Source organism: Rhincodon typus, chromosome 2 (genome assembly GCF_021869965.1).
Source record: "Rhincodon typus isolate 14 chromosome 2, sRhiTyp1.1, whole genome shotgun sequence".
Lineage (NCBI taxonomy): Eukaryota > Metazoa > Chordata > Chondrichthyes > Orectolobiformes > Rhincodontidae > Rhincodon > Rhincodon typus.
Window position 1 is genome coordinate 110,974,109 of NC_063333.1, and position 25,501 is coordinate 110,999,609.

General features: G+C 41.7%; 1 protein-coding gene across 9 annotated transcripts in view; it reads right to left on the reverse strand.

Annotated features, from left to right (window-relative positions):
- LOC125486260 (synaptonemal complex protein 2-like) overlaps positions 1-25,501 on the reverse strand; it is a 299,464-nt gene that overhangs the window by 82,957 nt on the left and 191,006 nt on the right. For all 9 annotated transcript variants that reach the window (XR_007264933.1, XM_048613014.1, XM_048613007.1 and 6 more), the window contains 2 exons: positions 18,559-18,629; positions 8,354-8,435 (listed from right to left, as the gene is read on the reverse strand). Coding sequence is in view for 8 of the 9 variants with exons in the window: in XM_048613014.1 (XP_048468971.1) it covers positions 8,354-8,435; positions 18,559-18,629 (153 nt within the window). In the remaining variant the exon portion in view is untranslated. The remainder of the gene's footprint in view (positions 1-8,353; positions 8,436-18,558; positions 18,630-25,501) is intronic.

Consider the following 25,501-nt stretch of genomic DNA (forward strand, 5'->3'; position numbering starts at 1 on the left):
TGCAGAGGAGATTTACCAGGATGTTGCCTGGTATGGAGGGAAGGTCTTATGAGGAAAGGCTGAGGGTCTTGAGGCTGTTTTCGTTAGAGAGAAGAAGGTTAAGAGGTGACTTGATAGAGACATACAAGATGATCAGAGGATGAGATAGGGTGGACAGTGGGAGCCTTTTTCCTCGGATGGTGATGGCTAGCACAAGGGGACATAGCTTTAAATTGAGGGGTGATAGATATAGGACAGATGTCAGAGGTAGGCTCTTTACTCCGAGAGTAGTAAGGGCGTGGAATGCCCTGCCTGCAAAAATAGTAGACTCGCCCACTTTAAGGGCATTTAAATGGTCATTGGATAAACATATGGATGATAATGGAATAGTTTAGGTTAGATGGGCTTCAGATTGGTTTCACAGGTCAGCGCAACATCGAGGGCCGAAGGGCCTGTACTGCGCTGTAATGTTCTATGTTCTATGTTCTATGTCTTTACAGGAAGCAGGGGGTGAGGATGTGTAGTCAATGTAACTGTGGGAGGCAGTGGGTTTGTTGTGGATATTGGTGAGCAGCCTATCCCCAGAAATGGACCAAGTCAGAGATGGGCCCGGTAAAGGTAAGAGCAGGGTGGAAATTGGAAGCGAAAAATAGATAAACTTTTCCAGTTCCAGATGAGAGAAGGAAGCAGCACCAATATTGCGATTGATATATTGGAGAAAGAGTTGTGGATGGGGGCCAGAATAGGACAAAGATGTTCCATGTACCCAGCAAAAGAGACAGGCTTAACTGGGGCCCACGTGGGTATGAAGGGCTACCCTTTTGACCTGAAGAAAGTGACAGAAGTTAAAAGAAAAGTTGTTCTGGGGGATAATGAGCTTAGCCGGCTGGAGGAGGGTGGTGGTTGATGGGATCAGTTCAGGTCTTTTAGCTAGGAAGAAGCAGAGAGCCCTGAGACCATCCTGATTGGGGGATCGATGTATAAAAGGGATTGAACACCCATGGTAAAGAGGCAGCTGAACTGGAATGAACTGGTCAGTGAACTGGACAATGAATTGGAAATTCTGAAACTGACGTAAAGTGCGAGAGGAATTGTAGATTTAAAGTTGGAAGGGACAGGACAAGGGAGAAGAAATAAAAAAAAACAAACAGTCATGGTCGGAAGAGATGAGTTCTGAGGAGGTAGAAGTGGTGGGTGGGGAAATGGAGCATGGATTGGAGGGGAGATCACCAGATGAAAAAGTTTAGTGACCGTTGTGGACACAATGACCTAATGTTCCATTCTGGGGTCATGATCTGGGATAAATAGAAGGTATTCAAGACCTGTCACTCAGCCTCTGCAATGTAGTGGTCAGTATGCCAGACAACAGCACAACACTTGTCAGCAGGCATTCCACAAGGGATGGTGGTCCTATTCTGGTTCAGGTGCAGGCAATTGCACTCGTCAAGGTCTCATCTTCACCAGACCAAGAACCTAAAACCTTTTCTGCTGCACAGCTTCTTGAGCCATGCATTCATCTGCTCAATTCTCCTACATCTGAGTTTGCTAGACCTTAGCACTGTGAGTAAGCCTGAGATTACAACCTTCAAAGGTCCTCTTCCTCAATCTCCTTCCTAGCTCCATCAACTCTTGATGCAAGACCTCATCCCTTGTTCAACCTATGACATTATGGCACGCATTGGTACCAACCTCTGTCTTATCACCCTCCCCTCTCAGGATGTCCTGTCGTCAGTGACATTCCTGACTTTGGCACCAGGGAGGCAACACCCCATCCTGGAGTCATGTCTGCAACCCCCATCACTATTTCACTTGTTTTCTTCATCCTCCCATCCTGTACAGTCAGACCACTTGTGGAATCAGAAGCCTGGTTCTGACTGCACTTCCTTGGAGGTAGCAGCATCACCCTCAGACTACAAAATGGAAAACTCGTATGAGCTTGGCCACAGGGACTCCTTCACTGCCTGTTTCTCCTTGACAACTGATAGTCACCCATTTCCTTCTTTCCTTTACTCTCTTCAGCAACAGTGTGATGGCCCTCTAAACATGCTTTCCATGCATCTCTAAGCCTCTGCCTATACAACAAACTTCAGTACATGAACTTCAGTATTGGTGCAATACTAGGTATGTATGCTGTATCTTCCAAATGAATAGCAGATGACATCAAACAACATAGCCCTTTGGTCTTTCACAACAAGAATAAAAAAGGTACTGACCATGGCCAACCAGCCATGCTTGCAGAACAATATCAAACATTAGATACGACTCTGTAATTGGACAAATCTTTACTGGATAATCTTGTGTGCAAAGAATTACACCAACAACCAACTTAGGATTGTCAATTAGTCTTGCAATGTGTTGCACTTGTAACGTTCAGTGGACACGTTAATTTTGTCCTCTTCAGACAAAAAGAATGTGTGCATGGGTTGCTTCTGTTTCAACCCAACAAAATAGGTGACATTCATTCACTGGCTCATTGCTCAGGGCAATGCTCTGACAGATAAGATAACATGCCCAATTTAAAACCTAAACAAAGCCTGGCAGTTAACTGTCAGTCATCAACTGCTGCATCCTGACAGTGCTTCCACCAGAGTCTACACACCAACCAATTAGCATTCTCCTCTCATACAGTTAATGTTGGCTTTCCCCTTTAACTGGTATTCTTGCAAACTTTCCTTACGAGTACTTGACAAAAAGCTTCAATAAAATGCATTTTTAGTAATCTCAAGTTTTTTTTTTGTAAACCTGAGCTATGCTGTACCCTGTTCCTACCAAAGACTATTTACAAAATAATTTGCTGAGAGGCAGTAGGTTCACTTTGAGGTGCTAGTATGAATACAATAATGAGGAGGAATCATTGTTGTGGGTCAGGCTCCATTTAAAATCAAGCTGGGACCAGTATCCTGGCAAACGTAATGAACATGATACATATTGTTTTAAACTGATGCAGAGAGAAGGGTGATCAGTGGACTCAAAGGATTAATTCAAAAAGCAGGAAAAGAAACGTTAAAGGCTGAAGGAGAGGGCAAAGCAATGATAAAACATATAAAATAAGCAGAATAAATGAAGGGGCAGAGAGCTTAACAAATGTAACAGAGCATTAGCGATTAAGGTGCAATTGGGAAACAGAATCCCCATACTGACCATGTGTGTCAGATCCTTGCCGCTAGGTGCATGTTCTGTGTCCGCATGGGACGCTTGTGGTGCAGTCTCTGCTAGGGGCGGTACACTGGTTCAGTGGTTAGCACTGCTGCCTCACAGCACCAGGAACCTGGGTAACTGTCTGTGTGGAGTTTGCACATTCTCCCTGTGTCTGCGTGGGTTTCCTTTGGGTGCTCCAGTTTCTTCCCACAGTCCAAAGATGTGCAGGCTAGGTGAATTGGCCATGCTAAGTTACCCATAGTGCCCAGGGATGTGTAGGTTAGGTGGGTTATAGGGGAATGGGTCTGGATGGGATGCTCTGAGGGTTGGTGTGGACTTGTTGGGCCGAAGGGCCTGTTTCCACACTGTAGGGATTCTATGAATATGGCCTTGCTCTTGCCTGAATTTATGTTGGTTCCTAAGACAAGCTCAAACTGGATGATTGATGAGGGCAGGGCAGCACATATTGTATATATTGATTTTACTAAAGCATTTGACAAGGGCCATCATGGTAGGTTGGTCCAGAAGATTAATTTACAAGGGGTCCATGGTGAATTGGTAAGTTGGATACAAAATTGGCTTGGTCATAGGACAAGGGTAATTGTGGAGTAGTAGCCTTCTGACTGGAGGTCTCACCAGTGGTGTTCTGCAAGGATCAGGGTCAGGACCTCTGTTGTTTATAAAGGAATTGGATGAAAATATCAGTCATCTGATTAGTAAATTTGCAGATGACACAAAAATTGGTGAAGTTGTGGATAGTGAGGCAGGTTATCAAAGGATACAGCAGGACATAGACCAGTTGGAAAGTTGGGCGGAGGAATGGCAGATAGAGTTTAAACCAAGTTATGTTTAAGGTGAGAGGGGTGAAGTTTAAAGGAGATGGGCAAGACAAGTTTTTGATACATAGCGTGACAGGTGCCTGGAACGCGACGCCTGGGGAAGTGGTAGAGGCAGATATGATAGCAACAGCTAAGAGGCATTCAGACAAACACATGAGCAGACAGGGAATAGAGGGATAAGGAACATGTGCAGGCAAATGGGATTAGTTTAGAATGGCACCATGATCAGCACAGATATAGTGGGATGAAGGGCCTGTTCCAGTGATGTACTGTTCAACGTTCTATATTCTATATGGAGTAGGCCATTTCAGACTGAGATAAGGAAACATTTCTTCACTCAATGTGCAGTGGACCTATGAAATTCACTACCTCAAAAGGCTGTGGAGGCCAACTCACTGGCACATTCAAGAAAGAGTCTGATGCATTTTAAATGGGTTATCTATAAAGAACATCTCACTGAGATACCAATAATTATCAACCCCAATTCTCCATTCAACAACAGTTCAAACTTGAACTTTTCTCTGTCATTTGCCATCACAGATCCTGTCTGGCCACAAAGTAAAGACAAAACACTAAAAAGTAAGAAATCCAAATCAAATCCACAATTAAATCATGCCATATCACATAGGAAGTCTATTATTCATCGTTTTTTTCCTTCATGTCTGTAGTGATTGGAACAAGGGCTAAGTGGATCTTATTGACTGAGATCTCAGGTTAACACCAGTCAGGGATCTCATACTCAATGGGATCCGCCTGGCCCTCATTCCAATCAGTACAAGTCCATCTTCTGTATATCTTCACTGATCCTTTCATTTCTGGGCAGTGCCAGCTCAAGCAGAATGGCTGACTTTCATTGGAAGGGACTCCAATAGCCTTGCAAGATGCTCTCAAATAGACATAGTTGCAAATTGCAGTATATTTGAATGTACGGGCCAGTTGGTTGACAGGTAATGTCATCTGTGGTGCAGCAGGGATGAGAGGACAAATGTTGTCTTCTTGAAAGATAGCCAGTTTGTGCTCCATATTCCTCTGGAGGGGTGCCTCAACAGACCTAGTGATCAGTTTAGGTTTTCAGCAGTGTTAAATGTGAGAATCAGCACAGCATCTGAACATCAGATACAATGTTCTGATTGATGATGAATTGAGTAGTGCTTCAGGATATTCATGCAGTTGGAAAGGAGTATTTGAAGATATATCCACTGAAGGTGAAAATTTGTGCGAGGTCAACTAACTTCTTGCAGCACTGTATTCAAATTTGTGTGACTGGACTCATTGACTTTTTTATGATGTATATCATAACCGTGTGACGGCATGGTGGCACAGTGGTTAGCACTGCTGCCTCACAGCGCCAGGGAACCGGGTTCAATTCCAGCCTCGGGCAACTGTCTGTGTGGAGTTTGCACATTCTCCCAGTGTCTGCGTGGGTTTCCTTTAGGTGCTCCGGTTTCCTCCCACAGTCCAAAGATGTGCGGGTTAGGTGGATTGGCCATGCTAAATTGTCCATAGTGTTCAGGGATGTGTAGATTAGGTGGGTTATAGGGGGATGGGTCTGGGTGGGACGTTGAGGTTCGGTGTGGACTTGTTGGGCTGAAGGGCCTGTTTCCACACTGCTGGGATTCTATGATTCTATGAGAATTTAAAGCTAAAGCCACAATAACTGAACATGTAAAGGATGCACAACAAAATAAATACATTGATAGACAATTAACATTTGGAAATTAGTAGGCTTGATGTAATAAATATGATTGCATAGTAGCCAAGGTTGAGAACTACTCACTTCAGGTTACTTCGGGTTACAAGGGGAGGTGATGGCCTATTGGTATTACCTCTGGACTGAAAATCCAGAGACCCAAGTAACGTTCCAGGACTCGAGTTTGAATTCCACTATGGCAGATGGTGGAATCAGAATTCAATAAAAATCTGAAATTAAGAATCTAATATGACCATGAATCAAATGCCAATTATCAAAAAAGCCCATCTGGTTCAGTAATGTCCTTCAGGGAAGCAAACTGCTGTACTTGCCTGGTCTGGCCTACATGTGACACTGACTGAATTAGGGATAGGCAATAAATGCTGGCCTAGCCATACTGTGAATGGGTTTTTAAAAATTCTCGATTTTCAGAGCAGAGGCAAAAGATGGGGTTAGGGCCTGACAGTAAATGAGATAAAGAATGCAGACAGAAATACTGTTCCTGCCCCACAACTATTTTCTAACCCCCCACCTCCTCATATCAACCTGGCTTTTCCTCCCTATCTGGTCCATACCACATCTGTAATTCCTTTGACACTCTCCATCTGTGGTCAACTACCACCACATCTTCACTATGGGTATCCATTTACATCTTTTCATCTTCCATCAGGGCTGTCTGAAGGCTCTCTGAGCAGAGATGCAACCAGTCATCAGCCACCACCACCTTTCTCTGCTTGGCTGAACTTCTCCTCATTTAATTTTTTTTCCCTTTAACTGGTCATAACAGATAGGGTGCCTAGGTCAGTCTTCATTATTTTGCCTGTCTTTTTGCAGGATGAATTACATTCCTTGTTCCAATCCTATTCAGGTCCTCTTCCTAACTCTTTTCCAGCATATTGATGTCTGTATTGGTGAGTTCCTTGCTCTCACCTGAAATTGGAAAACAAATAATTTTGCTTCCAATTACTCCATGTCTCACCTTTATGATCAAACTCTGACATCATCCTTCTGCAAATGTTTAACTCCATTTCTGGAAATGGGCTGTCTCAAACCACCAACTACCTCGAATACAGGTCTTCACGATGCCTCCTTCAAGGACTTAATTTCTCCTTCACATGTGTTCTATAACAGCATTTAAAAAACATAGAACATAGAACAGTACAGGCCCTTCGGCCCACGATGTTGTGCTGACCTATTATTCTACTAAGATCAATCTATCCTGCATACTCAACATTTTACTATCCTCCATGTGCCTATCCAAGAGTCATTTAAACGTCCCTAATGTATCTGACTCCACTACTACCGCTGGCAGCGCATTCCACATGCCCACCACTCTCTGTGTAAAGAACCTACCTCTGACATCTCCCCTATACCTTCCTCCAATCACCTTAAAATTATGCCCCCTCGTAATAGTCATTTCCATCCTGGGAAAAAGTCTCCGACTATCCATTCTATCCATGCCTCATCATCTTGTACACCTCTATCAAGTCACCTCTCATCCTTCTTTGCTCCAATGAGAAAAGCCCTAGTTCCCGCAACCTTTCCTCATAGACCTGCCCTCCAGTCCAGGCAGCATCCTGGTAAATCTCCTTTGCACCCTCTCTAAAGCTTCCACATGCTTCCTAAAATGAGGTGACCAGAACTGAACACAATATTCCAAATGTGGTCTCACCAGAGTTTTATAGAGCTGCAGATAACCTCACGGCTCTTAAACTCAATTCCTCTGCCAATGAAAGCCAACAACCCATACGCCTTCTTTACAACCCTATCAACTTTGAGGGATCTATGGACATGGACCCCAAGACTTCTGGTAAGTCTCCCTTTTTCCTCAACTGTGGGCATCTCTCAATGGTTGACAGGGTCCTCAATGGTGTCCAACCCTCTTCTCACAATTCTACACTCCCCTCTTCCCCTCCCTCTCAAAACCATGTTAGCAATTAGTTTGTCCTCAATTTCTACTCAATAATTTCAGACCATGAATTCTGCCACCATTGTGAGGAGATGTGTTTTTTGCCTTGTGCAAGTCTAAATCTTGTTTTTTTTTAAAAAATGTTTTTGGTTTTGGATATGGCAGTTTATTATTCTGTCATTTACACACACTCTGGACACAATTATATTTCATTTATTACCACTCCCTTTGCTTTTCATTGTAGGACATGTAACAATCTAACCCTATCCCTTTACTATTCTCCTTCTTACCTAAACCCCACAACCCCCATAATTTTACCTTCAGGTCTAAACCAACATGTTCAACTCAAAATATTTACTTTGTGTCTCTCCAGAAATGCTGTCTCCATGTTGTTTTTTATTTCTTGTTTCTAGCATCTACACTATTTTAGTTTTACCGTGGAAAGAAAGGAACGTAGAACAGAAGAAGAAAAAAACCCAATAAATTATAGAATCAGTTTGAGTGGAGTTAGGAAACAGCAAGGGGCAGAAAACACGTTGGGATTTATTTATAGAACACTGAATAGCCAAATAAAAATTTCCACAATTGCCAGTATGAAAAGTCACAGATGACATCTATTTGTTTGTCTTATAATGCTAATATGAAGTGCCTTATGATGCTTTATTACATTAAGGCACTATATAAATACAAATTGCTACAAAAAAAAATTCTAGCTGGTTTAAAAATGATAACTTAAAACTAATAATTATTCCATTCAACTTGGGTTCATAGGGTGAACTCTAATCCTAGGACCTGTACCTGATGTGTGCTCTTCATTTGCTGGGACCTGAACCTTTGTGGACATCTTCCCCCAAAACTTACTTGATGGTATCTTCACTTTCTGGATTAAAAACATACAACTTTATTAGACAGACAGCAAGCCTGCAGGCCTTAATCACAGAAATTAACATTCCCATTCATCTCAGCAAGTCAAGTATCAGATATTTAGTCAAAAATTGGAAATATCTTTGCCCAGAAATATTGTTGAGCATAATTACCACAGTCCCAGATAACACTTAATCATGGAATATTACTCAAGATTATATGGAATACCCTCCATAACTTTTTTGATTTGGTCAGTGGACTGGGAGCAGGTACTTTCAGATAAATCTCTCTTAGAACAGTGGGATGCATTCAAGAATGCAATATGGAAAAAGCAGGACCAACATGTTCGGATAAATAAAAAGGGTGGGACCATCAACTCCTGCGCACTTTAGATATCAAACAACATACAGCATTAGATTGAAAGAAAAAGGGAGGCTTGTGGCAGATACTAGGGGCTCAAAGAAGCTAAAAAGGGTATATAAAAGGACATTGACAGGTAAAACTAACGGAAAGTCCCAAGTTGTTTTACAGATATATTCAGGGTAAAAAGGATAACAAGGGAAGGAGTAGGTTCATTTTAGAGACCACAGCAGTAATTTCTGTGTGGACTCTGAGAACGTAGGTAGTGTTCCAAATGAATACTTTGGGTCAGTGTTCACTCGTGAGAGGGACATCATGGATATAGGTATCAGAGAGAAGACCTGCGATATAATTAAAGAAATTAGCATAGACAGTGTGGAGATTGAGAATGGTTTAGTAGGTTTTTAAAGAAAAGAAATCTCCACAGTGGGACAAATTATATCCTAGGTCATCAAGTGACATGAAGGAAGAAATAACAAGGGCACTTGCAAAAATGTTCAATTCCCCTCTGGCCACAGGAGAGGTGTCAAAGGACAGACAATGTGGTAAATGATTCAAGAAGGGAGCAAGGGATAAACCAGGAAACTAAAAGCTGGTCAGTCTAAATTCAGTGGTGAGGAAACTTTTGGCAGCAATTCTGAGCAATAGAATTAATCTGCATTTGTAAGGGCAGGAATTAATCAAGAATAATCAGCATGGTTTTATTAAAGGGGAGGTCATGTCTAATCACTTGATTGAATTTTTTGAAGATGTGACAAGGTATGTAGATGAGGCCAACTAGTCTACTTGGACTTTAGCAAGGCTTTTGCTAAAGTCTTGCATAGGAGACTGATAGCGAAAAGTAAGAGCCCATGGGATCTGAAGAGATTTGGCAAATTGGACAGACCTGGCTGAGTAGCAGGAAGGTGATGGTTGAGGGCATTTTTTCTGATTGCAAGTCTGTGTCTAATGGGACTCCAAAAGGGGTCAGTTTTGGGGCTCTTGCTGTTTATGATTTATATAAATGATGATACAGAAATTGGCAGGGTGGTAAATAGGGTAGTGAAGAGAATAGCCTTAGACTACAAGAGGATATAGATGGGCTGATCAGTGGCAAGAAATAAAAATGATGTGATGTACTTGGGCAGGACAAGCAAGGCAAGGGAGTACATGATGAACAGTGGGATCCTGGGACGCACCAATGATCGGAGAGATCTTAGCATGAATGTACAGTGGTCCCTTATGGTATCATGGTGGGTGGATGAAGTGGTTGAGGTGACATGTTACGTGCTTGACTTTGAGTTGAGGAATAGAGTTTAAGAGCTGGGAGGATAAGCTGGTAAACCACTGGTAGGATGTTTATGAAATTTTTAAGCCAGCAGGTAGACATGAGGCTGAACTTTCACAGGAATCCTATTTAACTGTAGGACAATAAAGGAATTGATGATGAAACTGTACAATGATACAAACCCTGGGAACGTGTGTGGTTGTAAAATATCTGACCGACCCAAGAAGCAATGACAAATTAAGATAAGTTTATTGTGTATATCCTGATAAGTAATGAAAGCAAAATGGCAGAAAATATTAAATAAGTACCTTGCCTAATACTTCACAGAAAAAGTTGATAGGTAAACTTGACATTGGAAGGCAGTGTGAAGACATTTATGAATTATCTCCTCTCATCTTATGTTTTGTTCCAGATGGATTGCATCAATTCATATCAAAAGTTATGGAAGTCTTGGAAGATGGACTATGCTCATGTATTTAAAAAAAACAGGAAAACAAATGATTTTCGAGGACTGCAATAGCTTAATCACAATGTTTCTTTGAAGTAGTAGGTGAAAGACATTAATGATTAGCAATTACTCAAACAAGCTAGAGAAAAGCACGGAAGTAGTAGAATAGAAACTTTCACCAAGTATGACTTTGAACAGAGAGCTGGAAGTTGGATGAGTAATGGAATCTTAATTTCTTTCCAAAAATCTAAATTTAACTGTGGCACGGTGGGTCAGTGGTTAGCACTGCTGCCTCACAGTGCCAGGGACCCGGGTTCAATTTCAGCCTTGGGCAACTGTCTGTGTGGAGTTTGCACGTTCTCCCTGTGCCCACGTGAGTTTCCTCCGGGTGCTCAGGTTTCTTCCCACAGTCCAAAGAGGTGCATGCTCGGTGGATTGGCCATGCTAAATTGCCCATTGTGCCCAGGGATGTTTAGATTAGTTGGGTTAGACATGGGGAAATACAGGGGTAGGGGAGTGGATCTGGGTGGGATGCTCTTTGGAGGGGCAGTGTGGACTTGTTGGGCCGAATGGCCTGTTTCCACACTGTAGGGATTCTATGATTGATTGATTGATTCTAATGATTCTATGATTGAAATTTACACTTAACTGAAATTTACTGTTCAAATTCTAAAATTTAAATCAAAACTTGAGAATGTACAAGCTTTTCACTGCAGAACAGTTCAACTTAAGGGAACACGCAGAAACCTTTTTCTATGCCATATAGTAAACAGTACAAGAGCAAGAAGGGGAGGTTGAACTTGCACAAGTCAAGCATTAGACCTCAGTTCTGTACAGTTCTGGGCACCACATTACAGGAAGGATCTGAACACAGTGTGCAGAAGCAAGAATGCAAAAATTTCCAGGGATGAGAAATATTGGTTACGAGGATAGATTGAACAAGCTGGAACTTCTCCTTTGTGATTTGCTCGAGGTTTTCAAAATTGCGTGGGCTGGATAGTGTAGATAGGGAGAAACTATTCTTGCTTGTAAAACGATTGAGAAACAGAAGGCATAGATTTGAAGTGATTTTCAAAAGAAGCAAATGCAAGGTGAGGGGAAAAAAAACAAACATTTTTCATACAGTGAGCAGTTAGGACATGCAATGGAAGTGTGGTAGAGGGAGATTCAATTGAGGCATTAGATGGATTATTTGCATAAAAAAAATCTATGCAAGGGTATGGGGAAAATACATAATGGGGAAAATACAGAATGGGGTTGGCACTCGGTAATCATAATCATTATCATTTGTTGAGCAGGTGAAGGTAAAATAGGCCAAATGGCCTCCTTTTGCACTCCAACACTTCTGTGATTCTGTATTTGAGCTAAGATGAAGCTTCTAAATGCAGGTACGGCAGAGTGACTTAGCAATGAGTGAAGCTTCAGAGTACTTGCAATTGCGAACAGTTGGAAAGAGGGGGAAGAAGTACTTCATCACTTTTTCCTGTCTTTTCCACCTCCAGGACCACCTACCTATTTACATGACTGCAGCGGAAGCAGCTCACTTTTTAGTGACTGTCTGTTAAGTAGCTAAAGTATGTTCCATTTCCAAGGTTTAAAATAGTACAGGAGCAGACAGAAGGGTTAATAAAATATATAAAAAAGGAAAATATGATCGAATTTTAACCAAAAAATGAGGGTAACATGCCAGATGAAGTGCCAAGAATGTTGCACATGGGAGCTCCTGGATGGCAGTGTGATTTGGAGCAACCATGTCTACAGTAAGAGTGTGCAACTCAGAGCTTTGGCTTAGAATCATTGAGCTGGAGGGTGAGCTGTCAACTCTGCAACACATCAGGGAATGAGAAAGTTACCTGGATACTTTGTATCAAGAGACAGTCACACTGCTTGGGATAGGGTCAGTAAATTATGGTAGCAGTTGAGACTGGTAAAAGGGACTCAGAAGGCAGAGTTCAAGAACTTCAGCCTTAGTAATTTCCCAACAGGATTGAGGATTTTTTTTTTTGATATTCCAGCATTCTAATGACATCTAATGCAAACTGGAGCCACAGTACATCATTTCACATTTAGCCATTTTACAGACTTCTGGTCTCTTCAGGTTGTGAATTCTGTCACCTATTTGCTTTTTCAAACCTTCCCTGGACTTCCTTCAATGTCTAGTTTTCTTTGCTTTGCTTTCAGCTGAGCTGACCTATATACTATCATTATCACTTACACCAAATCTCCTTCGCACTACAACAACCACCACTCCCCTGGTCTTTTCTTATTAATTTGTAAGACATGGGCATCGTTAGCTGGCCATTCTTAGGTGGTGGTAATGGTTTGCCTTCTTGACTGTTGCAGTCTGTGTGCTGTAGGTTATTCCACAATGCCCTAATGGGTGGAATGCCAAGATTTTGACCCGGCGACAGTGAAAAGAACAACGAAATATTTCCCAGTCATGGTGAAGAGTAGCTTGGAGGGAAACTTGCAGGTGGCGGTATTCCCATGTATCTGCTGCCTTTGTTGCTCTTGGATCTTTGATGAATTTTTGCAGTGCATCTTGTAGATTGTACTCACTGCCACTACTGAGCATCATTGGTGGAGAGTAGATGTTTATGGATGTGCTGCCAATCAAGGGGGGGTGCATTGTCCTGGATGGTATCAAGCTTCTTGAGTTTTGTTAGAGCTATCTAGGCAAATGAGGAACATTCAAACACATTGACTTGTGCTTTGCTTTGAGCAGTCAGGTGAGTTACTCACTGCAGTATTCCTAGCCTCTGACCTGCTCTTGTAGCCACTGTGTTCATTTGGTGAGTCTACTTTAGTTTCTGGTCAATGGTTACTGCTCCCCTCTCTTCCCCCAGGATGTTGGTAGTGAGTTTTCAGTGATGGTAACACCACTGAATATCAAGGGCAGTGGTCTTATTGGAGATGATCATTGCCTAGTGCAGATGTTGCTTGCCACTTGTCAGCCCAAGCCTGGATATTGCCCAGACCTTGCATTTGAACATGGACTGTTTCATTATCTGAGGAGTCATGAATGATTGTGCAATGTTCAGCATCATTGGCAAACATCCCTACTTTTAACCTTACACGTCATTCATCCCGAGTTCACACTGACCCCCTTGAAGAGCATCCTACCCAGACCCACTCCCCCATCCCATGACTGTAACTCTGCATTTCCCATGGCTAATTCATCAAACCTACACATCCCTGGACACTACACAGCAATTTAGCAAAGCCAATCCATCTAACATACACATCTTTGGACTGTGGGAGGAAACTGGAGTAACCCAGAGAAAACCCATGCAGACATTGGGACAATACACAAACTCCACACGGACGGTCACCCGAGTGTGGAATCAAACCCAGGTCCCTGGCATTGTAAGGCAGCAGTGCTAACCATTGAGCCACCATACCACCCTAAAGTAGCTGAAGGTGATTGGGTCTAGGACACTACCTTGAGGAACTCCTAGAGAGATGCCCTGGAGAGGAGATGGCTATGCTCCAACAACAGTGACCATCTTATGTGTCAGGAATGACCACAAGCCTCTGATGTCCATTCATTCCAGTTTTGTTAGGGCTCCTTGATACCACACAAATCAAATGCAGTTTTGATACCAAGGGCTATCACTCTCATATCACCTCTGGAATTTACCACCTTTGTCCATGTTTGAACTAAGGTTGTAAAGAAGTCAGGAGCTGACTGGCCTGGAAGAACCCAAACTGCTCAGCAAGTTATTGTTGAGCCGGTGCTCCTTGACAGCACTGCTGATTACACCTTCCACCACTTTACTGGTGATCAAGAGTAGACTGATTGGGCGGTAATTGGCTGTGTTGGATTTGACAATCTTTCACCCGATGAAGGAGCACTGCCCCAAAACCTTGTGATTTCAAATAAACTTGTAGGACTATAACTCAGTGTCATGTGACTTCAAAGAGAGGTAAAGCAAAGGAGAAAAATATTAATGTAGGAAATGGTTAACAGACCACAACTAAAAAGATAGAGTATACAAATCAAAGAGCAAATCAACAGAGAAGGCTCAAGGATACAAACAATAAAAAAAGGAAAAAAAAATGTCCCCAGGTTCCAATGGATTTCATCCTAGGGTCCGAAAAGAAGTGACTGTTGAGATAGTTGATAGATTGGATTCAGTGTTCCAAAACTCCTTAGATGCATACGAGGGTCTATTAGATCTGAAAATGGCAAATGTAACTCATTTAAATAAAAAAAAACGGTCAGGGCCAGTTCACTTAATTTCATTCATGAAAAAAATATTAAAAGTTGTTTTAATGATGTGTTTTTAAAGATCATGGCACTTAGAATTTTAAAGTTAATCAGAGAGAGTTAACATGATTTTGTGAAAGGTAAATCGTGTTCAACCAATTTAGTACAGCTCTTTGGAGAAGCAGCATTTGCTGTGGATGAAGGGAAACCAGTGAAATTACTGAACTTAAATTTCCAGGAAGCATTTTATAAGATGCCATTAGGTTTACAGAGTTAAAGTCATAGAGCATAGAAACAGGCCCTTCGGCCGACCATCTCTATGCTGACCAATAGACATCAAACAATACAAATTCCATTTATCTGCACTTGGTCCATCACTTTTTAAGTACACGTCCAGATGCTTCTTAATTGTTGAGGGAGTACCTGTGCCAACACCCTTTCAGGCAGCATGTTCCATAAAATTACCACTCTGTAGATGAAAATATCCTTTTCCTCCAATTCCCTCAAAACCTCTTATTCCTCACCTTAAATGCAGAGTCTCTGGATTTAGACATGTCAGCCACAGGGAAGAGATTCACACGAATGACCCCATCTATACATTTCAATTTTGTTTGGCTCAGTCAGATTTCCCCATCAGTCTCCTCTGCTTCCGGGAAAAAGAACGCTTATACAGTCTTTGTTCATAACAGATTTTCCTTCACAGGCAACATTCTGGTGAATCTTCTCTACACCTTCTCTGGTGCAATCGTGTCCCTTCAATAACTGGCAACCAGATCTGCAAACAGTATTCACCTGCATCTAACCAATGCACTATAAAGTTGTAACAAAACTTCCCTGCTCCTACATTCTACACCATGTCTAACCAAGGCAAGGATTCTAAAATGTGTTCTTCACCACCCTGTCTACCTGTGCTGACACCTTCAGGGTTCTATAGACTTCTACATGAAGATCCTTTTGTTCCTTCATACTCCCTAGGGACCTGCCATTTATTGAGTAAGTTCTTCTCTTACCTCGCAAAATTCATCACCTCACACTTAACATGATTCAATTCCATCTGCTATTGCTCTGCCCAATTTACCCAGCTGATCAATTTCAGACTATAGTCAGAGACCATCCTCCTCACTATCAACTCAATTTTCATGTCATCTGCAAGCTTACTAATTACATGTTCTACATTCACATTGAAGTTGTTAATGTACATAACAAACAGCAAGGGTCCCAGCATTGAAACCTGCAGTATACTACTAGTCAGAGGCTTCCAACCACCAAACAACACCCCTATTTGCAAACCAATTTTGGGTGCCCTTTGCCAACTTGCCTTGGATCCATGGCCTCTTACCTTTTGGACCAGCCTTCCAGGTGGGACTTTGCCAAAGGCTTTACTGAACTCCATATCAAACCACATCAATTGCACTACCCTCATCAATATAGTCACCTTTTCAAAAAGTTCAATTAGTCAGACAAGATCTCCCTTTAATAAATCTGTGATTAGCCCTCATCAACCCTTGCTTTTCTAAGATAGTAGGAACTGCAGATGCTGGTGAATCCGAGACAACAAGGTGCAGGGCTGGATGAACACAGCAGGCCAAGCAGCATCATAGGAGCAGAGAGGCTGATGTTTCGGGCCTAGACCCTTCATCAGAAAAGGTTAGGAGGCCTGTAGTATAATTCCACCAAAGTAACTGCTCTTTATTTCTAATCTCTAAACGTGGCTTCGGTTCAAGAGTTTTCAAAGATATCCTCCCTCATTACTGCAGTGATGGTGTTCTCTGTTAATCATGTAATGCTACCAACTCTCTTACATCCCTCCTATTATACCTCAAACCTCTATGTCCTGGAATGTTGAGTTGCCGGTCTAGCCATCCTTTAACCATGTCGCAGTGGTTACAACAATATCATATTCCCACATGATCAATACTCAAAATTAATTCATCCACTTCACTGGTCAGGCTCCTTACATTAAAATAGATATAATTTAGCTTTCCTGTCCCCCTATGTGCCTTATGCACATGCTTTCTCCGTCTGAATTATCCCAGCATTCCTTCTATACTGGATTGGGCCTTGCTCCTGACTTCACTCATACTGTGTTCCGTACCCCTGCCAAATCAGTGTAAAACCTCCCCATCACAAACAGACCTTCCAGTAGGGATACTGAACCTATTTCATTGCAAATGCAACCTGTTCAACTTGTATAGGTCCCACTTGTACCAGAAACGGTCCCAATGATTCCAAAACCTAAAGCATCCTTTTAGCAACACATTCATCTGATCCATCTTCCTAAACTCAGTAGTGTATTGCACTGGAAGCAATCCGGAGATTACAACTTTAGTAGTCTTTTTTTATCTAATACCTACTTCAATTTCTGTTGCAGGATCTCTCTTTATTAAAATGCATGTTGTTGGAACTGCCATGTACCACAACTGCTAGCTGCTCCTCCTCTCACTTCAGAATGCCCTGCAGCTCAGACATCCCTGACCCTGGCACCAGGGGGGGCAACATATCATTCAAGAGTCTTGTCTGAGGCTAAAGAACTGACTATCAATTCCATTTGCAATCATAACAGCTGTCCCAGCTGTCTTGTAACCCTGCTGTACTGCAGAGCCAATTGTGGTGCCACAAACTTGGCTGTTGCTGCTTCCATCCCCCCATCCCCTAAAGTATCCAGTATCATATACTTATCAGAAAATGGAGCAGTGGACTGCTACTGCCCAGCCTACTAGTCTTCCTGACAGTCAAAATACTTTTCTGCATGTGTAGCCCTTACTTGTGGTGAGGCCAGCTCACTAAAGATGCTACAGAGGACATTCTCAGCACCATGGGTGCTTCACAACGAGTCCATCTGCAACTCCAGCTGCTCCATGTGGTCAGAATCATAGAATCACAGATTCCCTACTGTATGGAAGCAGGCCATTCAGCTCATTGAGTCCACATTGACCCTCAAAGAGCAGTCCACTCAGACCACAACTCCCCGCCCTACATGTCTAAACCCGCATTTTCCATGGCTAATCCAACTAGCCTGCACATCCTTGGAGACTATGGACAATTTAGCACAGGCAATCCATCTAACCTGCATGCTATTGAATTGTGGGAGGAAACCAGAGCACCCAGAGGAAACAATTGAGATTTTCGCTTTCACACCTATTTCTGTTCGTTTCCTTCAATTTTCTCCACAAACACAAGTTGTTGGCAGCAAGCACAGGATACTTTAACAGTATTTTACTAAAGCTGTTCATGCCAAATTAGACAGTGAGCATTTGCAGATCATTCATTAACAGGGAGCTACAACTCAAACTGTTCATATACACAGATTTACTGGTGGCCATTAAGTAGAAATCAAGGGCCAAAACTTCCAAAGCAACCTTTTAACAACCCAGGGTTAGTGAAGTAAACTGTTCTTTGACTATTACAAACAATTCCTTTTATAACCATACCCTAGAACAACTTAATACAGTACTGAATCAAAATATCCAGGCAGCTGAACCATAGAAGAATGTGGATGACCAATTTTCCTTCTGTTCCGTGTCCAGCTAACGCATTACACACTGCATTAATATGCATGGAGGTAGCAACAACTACAGATGCTGGAGTCAGACTCGACACAGTGTGGAGCTGGAGGAACACAGCAGGTCAGGCAACAGAGGAATAGGAGTTCTTAAGAGTCCTGACCCAAAACATCAAATTTCCTACTGTTCTGATGCTGCCTGACCTACTGTGTTCTTCCAGCTCCACACTGTGTTGACCTGTATTAATACCCAGATTTGTTCACAGTTCAAGAACATTATTAATGTAACCCTAGAAAAACAAAAGGTGTATTCATGTTTCAAGACTATTGTATCCAAACTATCAAATCTTACCTCTAATGTGTCTGGAGGAGTTAACAGTGATGTCTCAAATACCAGATTGCTTCCAATTGCAATATCATCAGCTAGAAAAAAAAGTTACAAAGCAAAATCAAAGTGGTTATCATTAAAGAATATTGAAAGAGATATTATAGCGCCGAGTTTTACAGGTACATGACCTAGCTAGTCTACGGGTTAGAATATTCTCATCTTAACCTAGTAGCTGACTATTGCAAGTAATAGGTTGCGTCTGATGGTCCTTGATCAATTTTCAAATTCATGCTTTCTAACTGGTATGTTTTCACCTACAGATCGAAGCTCTGTGCAAAAGTCACCTCGTGAAACTAACGATAATATAAAAACAGCATAGCGCTGGAGTAAAAAACTGGCATTCAAAATACTGTAGAAAGGAGAATGAAGTATTCAAACATTTTGTAAACCTATTCCTTACCATATTTACAATATATCAGAGTTCAAACGGATGGAAGATGGGGAGGGCCAGTGGGGAATCTAGGACAGTACAAGAGGTACTGTCAATGATTCCACTGTCAAGAGCATCAAGGATTCTTTAGCCAACAAATGTCACTTGACCATTACCAGCAGTATACTGGATCAATGGCAGATGAAACCCCAAAATATTAAACTATTTGAAAACAAACTTGTTTCAATTAAACTTGATCAAGATCAGGAAGCTCTTTGTACCTAAAAGGTAAAATAATTGTAGAAGAGTCAAGTGATAAAATTTAATTCAAAATAATTGATAAGCAGTTAACCACATGTAAAATTGGGAAGCAATTTATTTTACTGATGAAGCAATCAGATTCTTGAGGTTATTTCCTTCCTCATACAGAAGAGTTAATGACTGTATTGCTGTTTCCCATCAAGATTAGCTAATTCAAATCAGCCCATAAAGTCTGCTCTGCCATTCAATCATGGCTGATAAATCGTTCTCAACTCCATTCTCCTGCCTTCTCCCTGCAACCATTGAACCCATTACCAATGAAGAACTTCCCGGTCTTAAATACACTAAATGACTAGGTATTCAGTTCTCAGTGGCAATGAGGTCCACAGATGAACCATCCTCTGACTGAAGAAATTCACCATTTCAGTTCTAAAGAGTCGTCCCTTCACTTTTGGGTCTTGTCTCTCATACTAGTGGAAACATCTTTTCCACATTCACTCTAATTTAGGCCTCTCAGCATCCTGCAAGTTTCAATGTGATCCTGTCTCATCCTTCTAAACCCCATTGAGTACAGACCCAGAGTTCTCAACCGCTCCCCATATGACACGCCTTTCATCCACAGGATCATTCTTGTAAACTTCCTCTGGACTGCTTCCAATGTCAGCACATTCTTCCTTAGATATGGAGCTCAAAACTGCTCACAATATTCCAAATGCAATTAGCCAGAGACTTGTACAGCATCAGCAGTATATTACTGCCCATGTTCTAGCTCTAAATGAATGCTATCATTGCATTTGCCTTCCTAACTGCCAAGTGAACCTGCATGTTAACCTTAAAAGATTCCTGAACTAGGACTCCCAAATCACTGTGCTGCAGATTTCTGAAGCCCTTCCCATTTAGAAAATAGTCTATACCTCTATTCTTAAAAGTGATTAACCTCACACTTTGCCAAATTGTATTCCATTTGCTACTTCTTTACCCACTCTCATAGACTAAGTCCTTCTACAGCCTCCCTGCTTCCTCAACACTACCTTTGCAATAATCACCACAGTTCCTTCAAACAGATCATTAATTTGTAACATAACTAGTTATGGACCCAATATGGATCCCTGTGGAGCTATGTTAGTCGTCAGCTGCCATCATGTAAATGACCCCTATATTTGTACTCTCTGCCTTCAGCTGGTCAACCAATCCTCTACCATGCCAGTATCTTAGAATTCCTACAGTGTGGAAACTGGCCCTTTGGCCCAACAAGTTCACACCGACCCTCAGAGCATCCCACCCAGACCCTAGTTAATCTACACATTCATGAACAATTACGGGCAATTTAGCATGGCCAAACCACCTCGCCTGCACATCTTTGGACTGTGGGAGGAAACCGGAGCACCCGGAGGAAACCCATGCAGACACGGGGAGAATGTGCAAACTCCACACAGACAGTCGCCCGAGGGTGGAATCGAACCTAGGCCCCTGGCACTATGAGACAGCAGTGCTAACCACTGAGCCACCGTGCTGCCCCCATGCTTGCCATGGGCTGTCTTACTTAGCAGTGTCCTATGTGGGAACTGGTCTAAGGCCTTTTGGAAATTTAAATAGATCACATCCACTGGCTCTCCTTTGTCTAACACACCCCTTACCTCCCCAAAGAATTCTAACAGATTTGTCAAGCATGAACTTCCCCTGAAGAAGTCATACCAACTCATCCTTATTTTACCATGCACTTCCAAGTAAACAATTTTATCAACAAGAGGTCAGGCTGACTTGTCTGTGGCTTCTTGGTCTTCTGCCTCCCTCACTTTTTAAACAGGTTTTAATGTTAGCTATTTTTCAGTCCCTTGCACCCTCCTGACTCCAGTGATTTCTGAAAGATCACTAATGCCTCTACAAATTTCCTCAGCAACCTCATTCAGAACTCTGGGATGTAATCTGTCTGGTCCAGGTGATTTTATCCCAACTTCAGACTTTTCAGCTTCCCAGCACCTTTTCCTTAGTGATGGCCACTCCACTCACCTCTGCACCTAACTCTCAAAAGTTCTGGAATGTTCCCAATGACGTCTGCTGGTGAAAATTGTAGTAAAGTACCTATTCAGTTCCTATGTCATTTCTTGGTTCTCCATTACTACTTCTCCAGCCTCATTTTCTAGTGGTCTAACGTCCACTCTTGCTTCTCTTAGCTGTCAGATATCTAACAAAACTCTTGGATTGTTCTTTTATATTACTAGCAGCTTGTTATCATATTTTGTCTTCTCACCACCTTATTGTTTTTTTATTTATTCTCTACTGGTTTTTAAAGGCTTCCCATACATCTTCACCACATTGTATGCTTTTTCTTTTGCTTTTATACTGTCCATGACTTCACTTAACAGCCATAATTGCCTCAATCGCCCCTCAGTAGGTTTCTTTTTCCTTGGGATGAATTTCTGCTGTGCCTCCTAAATTATCCCAAAAAACTCCTGCCATTGCTACTCCACTGTCTTCTCTTGTAATGAACTCTGGCCAGACTCTCCCTCGTGTCTTTGTAATAACCTTTATTCAGTTATGAAACTGTTACATCTGATTCAATCTTCTCCCCCTCAAACTGCAGTGTGAATTCTTTTCTTATGGTCATTTTCACCAGGGGTTCTTTCACCTTCAGATCCCTAATCAAGCCTGCCTCATTAAACGTCATTAAATCTGGAATTGTCCATTCCTTGGTGGGCTATGCCACAAGTTGCTTCAAAATAAAAAACTTGAGACATTCCACAAGTTCTTTTTCTTGAGATTGGCTACCAACCTAATTTTCCCTGTCCACTTGCATATTGAAGTCCCCCACGATTATTGCAATTTTGCCTGTCTTACATGCTTTTTCTGTATTCTGATTTATTTTCTTCCCCACCTCCCAACTACTGCTAGGAGGCCCAAACACAATTTCCATCAGGGTCTTTTTCCTTTGTGGTTTCTCAACTCTACCCACACATGTTCTACACCTACTGATGTGATATCACTTCTTGCTATTGATTTAATTGGGTCTTATTAAAGAAAAGCAACCTTGCCCCCTTCTGACAATCCTTTCAATTGGATGTGCTTCCTTTGATATTTAGTTCCCAGCCCTGATCCCCTTGTAGTCACATGCAACACCCACAAAATTGTACCTGCTAATTTTAATCTGTATTACAAGTTCATTTACCTTGTTTTATATATATTGTGTATTTAAATACAACACCTTCAGTCCTGCATTAACTGCCCACCTTCTCAGTTGTGCCTTTATCTGCTATGTCAGAAGTTAGATTCCTGAGCCTTTCCATACTCTGTCCTATTATTGTTCTGGAAATTTTAGTAACTTCTGCTGAACCCAACTCCCCACTATTTATTTTGAAGCCTTATCCACAGCAACTCTGGTCCCAACCTGATTCAGGGACAGCCTATCCCATCGGAACATCTCCCTCATTCCCCAGTTTTGGTGCCAATGTCCCATGTATTCGAACACATTTCCCCCAAACCAATCTTCAAGTCACACATTTACCTCCTTGTTAGCCCTGTGCCAATTTGCCTGTGACTCAGGTAGTAATTCAGAGATTAACATCTTTTTGTTTCTGCTTTCTAATTTAACCCCTAGCTGCTCATATTTCCTCTGCAGATCATCTTTTCTTTTCCCACCTGTATTGTTAGTATTTGCAGCCATTGCTCTCTTCCATGCAGGGAGAAAGATTCCCTTTAGACAAGCTCAAGGGCTGAGGCTCCTTCAGTACTACCTCCTAGATTCTTCTACCTGCCTTGCTCAGTCACACCTCCTGTCCCTGATCGAATTTGAGGAAGTTAATCAAAGAGTAGTGCCTGAAACGTTCAGGTAGCTCTTCCCATCGCTGATGTGTCACAATTTTAGAAGTTCAGACTCCAGTTCATCAACTTTGAGCCACACTTCCTCAAGCAACTAGCACTTGTTACAAATGTGGTCACTTTGAACCATGATGGGGTCCACCAGCTCCCAAATCATACAGTAACACCACATCACCTGGTCTACCATCTCTATTTTAAATTTTGTACAGATCTTTTAAACTTGCAGCACATAAGTATCTCCCCTATTCACATGCGATCTGACAGTAGTCTGCAATAGAAAATCAAATCAGTACCTATTAAACGATCTTACGGTTTACCTATGGTGTCAGTCTTTTGTGCTGGGCCCTGATTCCAGTCTTCAATTTATCCTTTCAGAACCTGAAAATCTGTGAGCCTAAAAAAAAAAATGCAAAAAGCACCTTTTCCCCCTCTGCACTGACGTTCCATGCTGCCTTCAAATTCCCCAAACTATATATTCACTGAGGCTATATCTTACTCTGTATGTGATTAGCTGTGTTTTCGGATTGGTAGTCTAATGATAATACTACAAAGCTGTCACCTCTGCAAGGTGACTCCCAGCCCAAGGGACAATAGGAAAGCTTCCACTATAACACATATTGGAAAAAGGGAGCGAGACAAAAAACACACAAAAAGGTAACTATAGACCAATTAGCTTAACCTCTGCCATTGGGAAATGTTAGAGTCTATTACAAAGAATGTACTCGCAGAACGTTTAGGAATACATGATATAATCGGAGTCAACATAGCTTCATGAAGGGGAAAAATAGTCACACCTACTTACGATCTTACCAACATTCCTCTCCAAAGCACCTACTGTGCTGACTTGGAAATATAATTTCTTCATTGTCACTGGGTCAAAATCTTGGAACTACCTCTCTAACCGTACTGTATCCCTACAACTCCAGGGACTGCAGTAAGTCAAGGAGGCAATTCACCACGACCACCAAGGGCAAAAAAGGAGTTGGGGATAATTTAGTGACTATTTAGCTTATTGCACCAGTGTAGCTTTTGTAAAGAGACTTGAACTAGCTGGATAGCTATCACCCTTTTTCAACCCCCTTGCAACTTCAGTTTTAAAGACAAAATACTTTCAAAAAGAAACTTGATAATTTGCTTCCACCACTCTATTAGTCAACAAATTCCACATTGCATCTTTTTGTACCCTCTAGCTGTTTTGCAATACCCTAAATCAGTACTGTTGTACCACAAGATCAATACCTTCTTACACATTAAAACACAGAGATTTTGATGAACATGAAATCTCCCATTTTTCTGATTTATTGTGTATGCACCTTTTCAGTTCATCACTTAACTTTCACCCCTACAATTCAAATCTGTAAATCCACTCTCCATCCATCTTAATGTGTCCAAACTGGACCCTGCTGAGTAAGGTCATGTTGAAAGAGAAAAACAAAATATTCTGCAAAACTGCACAAAATGTTGGAATTTCCTTGAACATGCATAACACAGGAAGATAAGCAACTTTGAAACAAAATGAGAACCTTCAACAAAATTCCGGAAAGCGATGGAAGATGCTTGACAGCACTTGAAATTATAAAGAACCTGCATAACACAGCATGATAAGCAACTATGAAAGAAAAAAAACCCAAACATTCTGCAAAATTGTGCAGAATGTTCTTGAAATCAGTTGTAGGTCTCAAGAATATGTATAACACAGCAAAATAAGCATCTTTGAAACAAAATCAGAACTTCCCACAAAATTGCTGAAAATGACGGAAGATGCTTGAAAGAAGTTACAAATGTACCTTGGAGATGGTACACGCTGCAGCTGAGCACCAACTATGGAAGGACTGAATGTTTATTGATGTGGTGCCAATTAAGTGTCCTGCTTTGTCCTGGATGGTTGTCAAGCGGAGTGTTGTTGGAGCTGCACCCTTCCAAGCAAGTGGAATGCATTCCATCACATTCCAGACTTGTGGCTTGTGGGTGGTGGAAAGGTTTTGGGTGTCAGGCACTAAGTTGCTTGTTACAATATTCGTATCCTCTGATCTGCTGTCAGCCACTATATTTGTATGGCCGGCCAAATTCATTTTCTGGTCAGTGGTAAACTCCAGGATTTTGATAGTGGAGAGAACTAGTGATAGAAATGCCACTGAATTCCAAGAGATGATAGATAAATTTTTCTTTCTGGTGATGGTCATTGGCACGTTGTGTTCATTGACCCAAACATGGATACTATAGAGGACCTACTGCTTTCATACATTGTTTACTTCAGTATTTGAAAAGTCATATCATGCTGATTATTATTCAGTGAATATTCCACTTCCAGCCTTATGATGGCAGGAGAATCCTTTATGAAACAGAAAGATAGTTGGGCACAAGAAATTACCAAGGAAGTTCTGAATAACAAGCTTTCAATGCTGTTAACAGAAATGTTGTCAGGGTCTACAATCTGTGCAGCACCTTGCTATCTCAAGG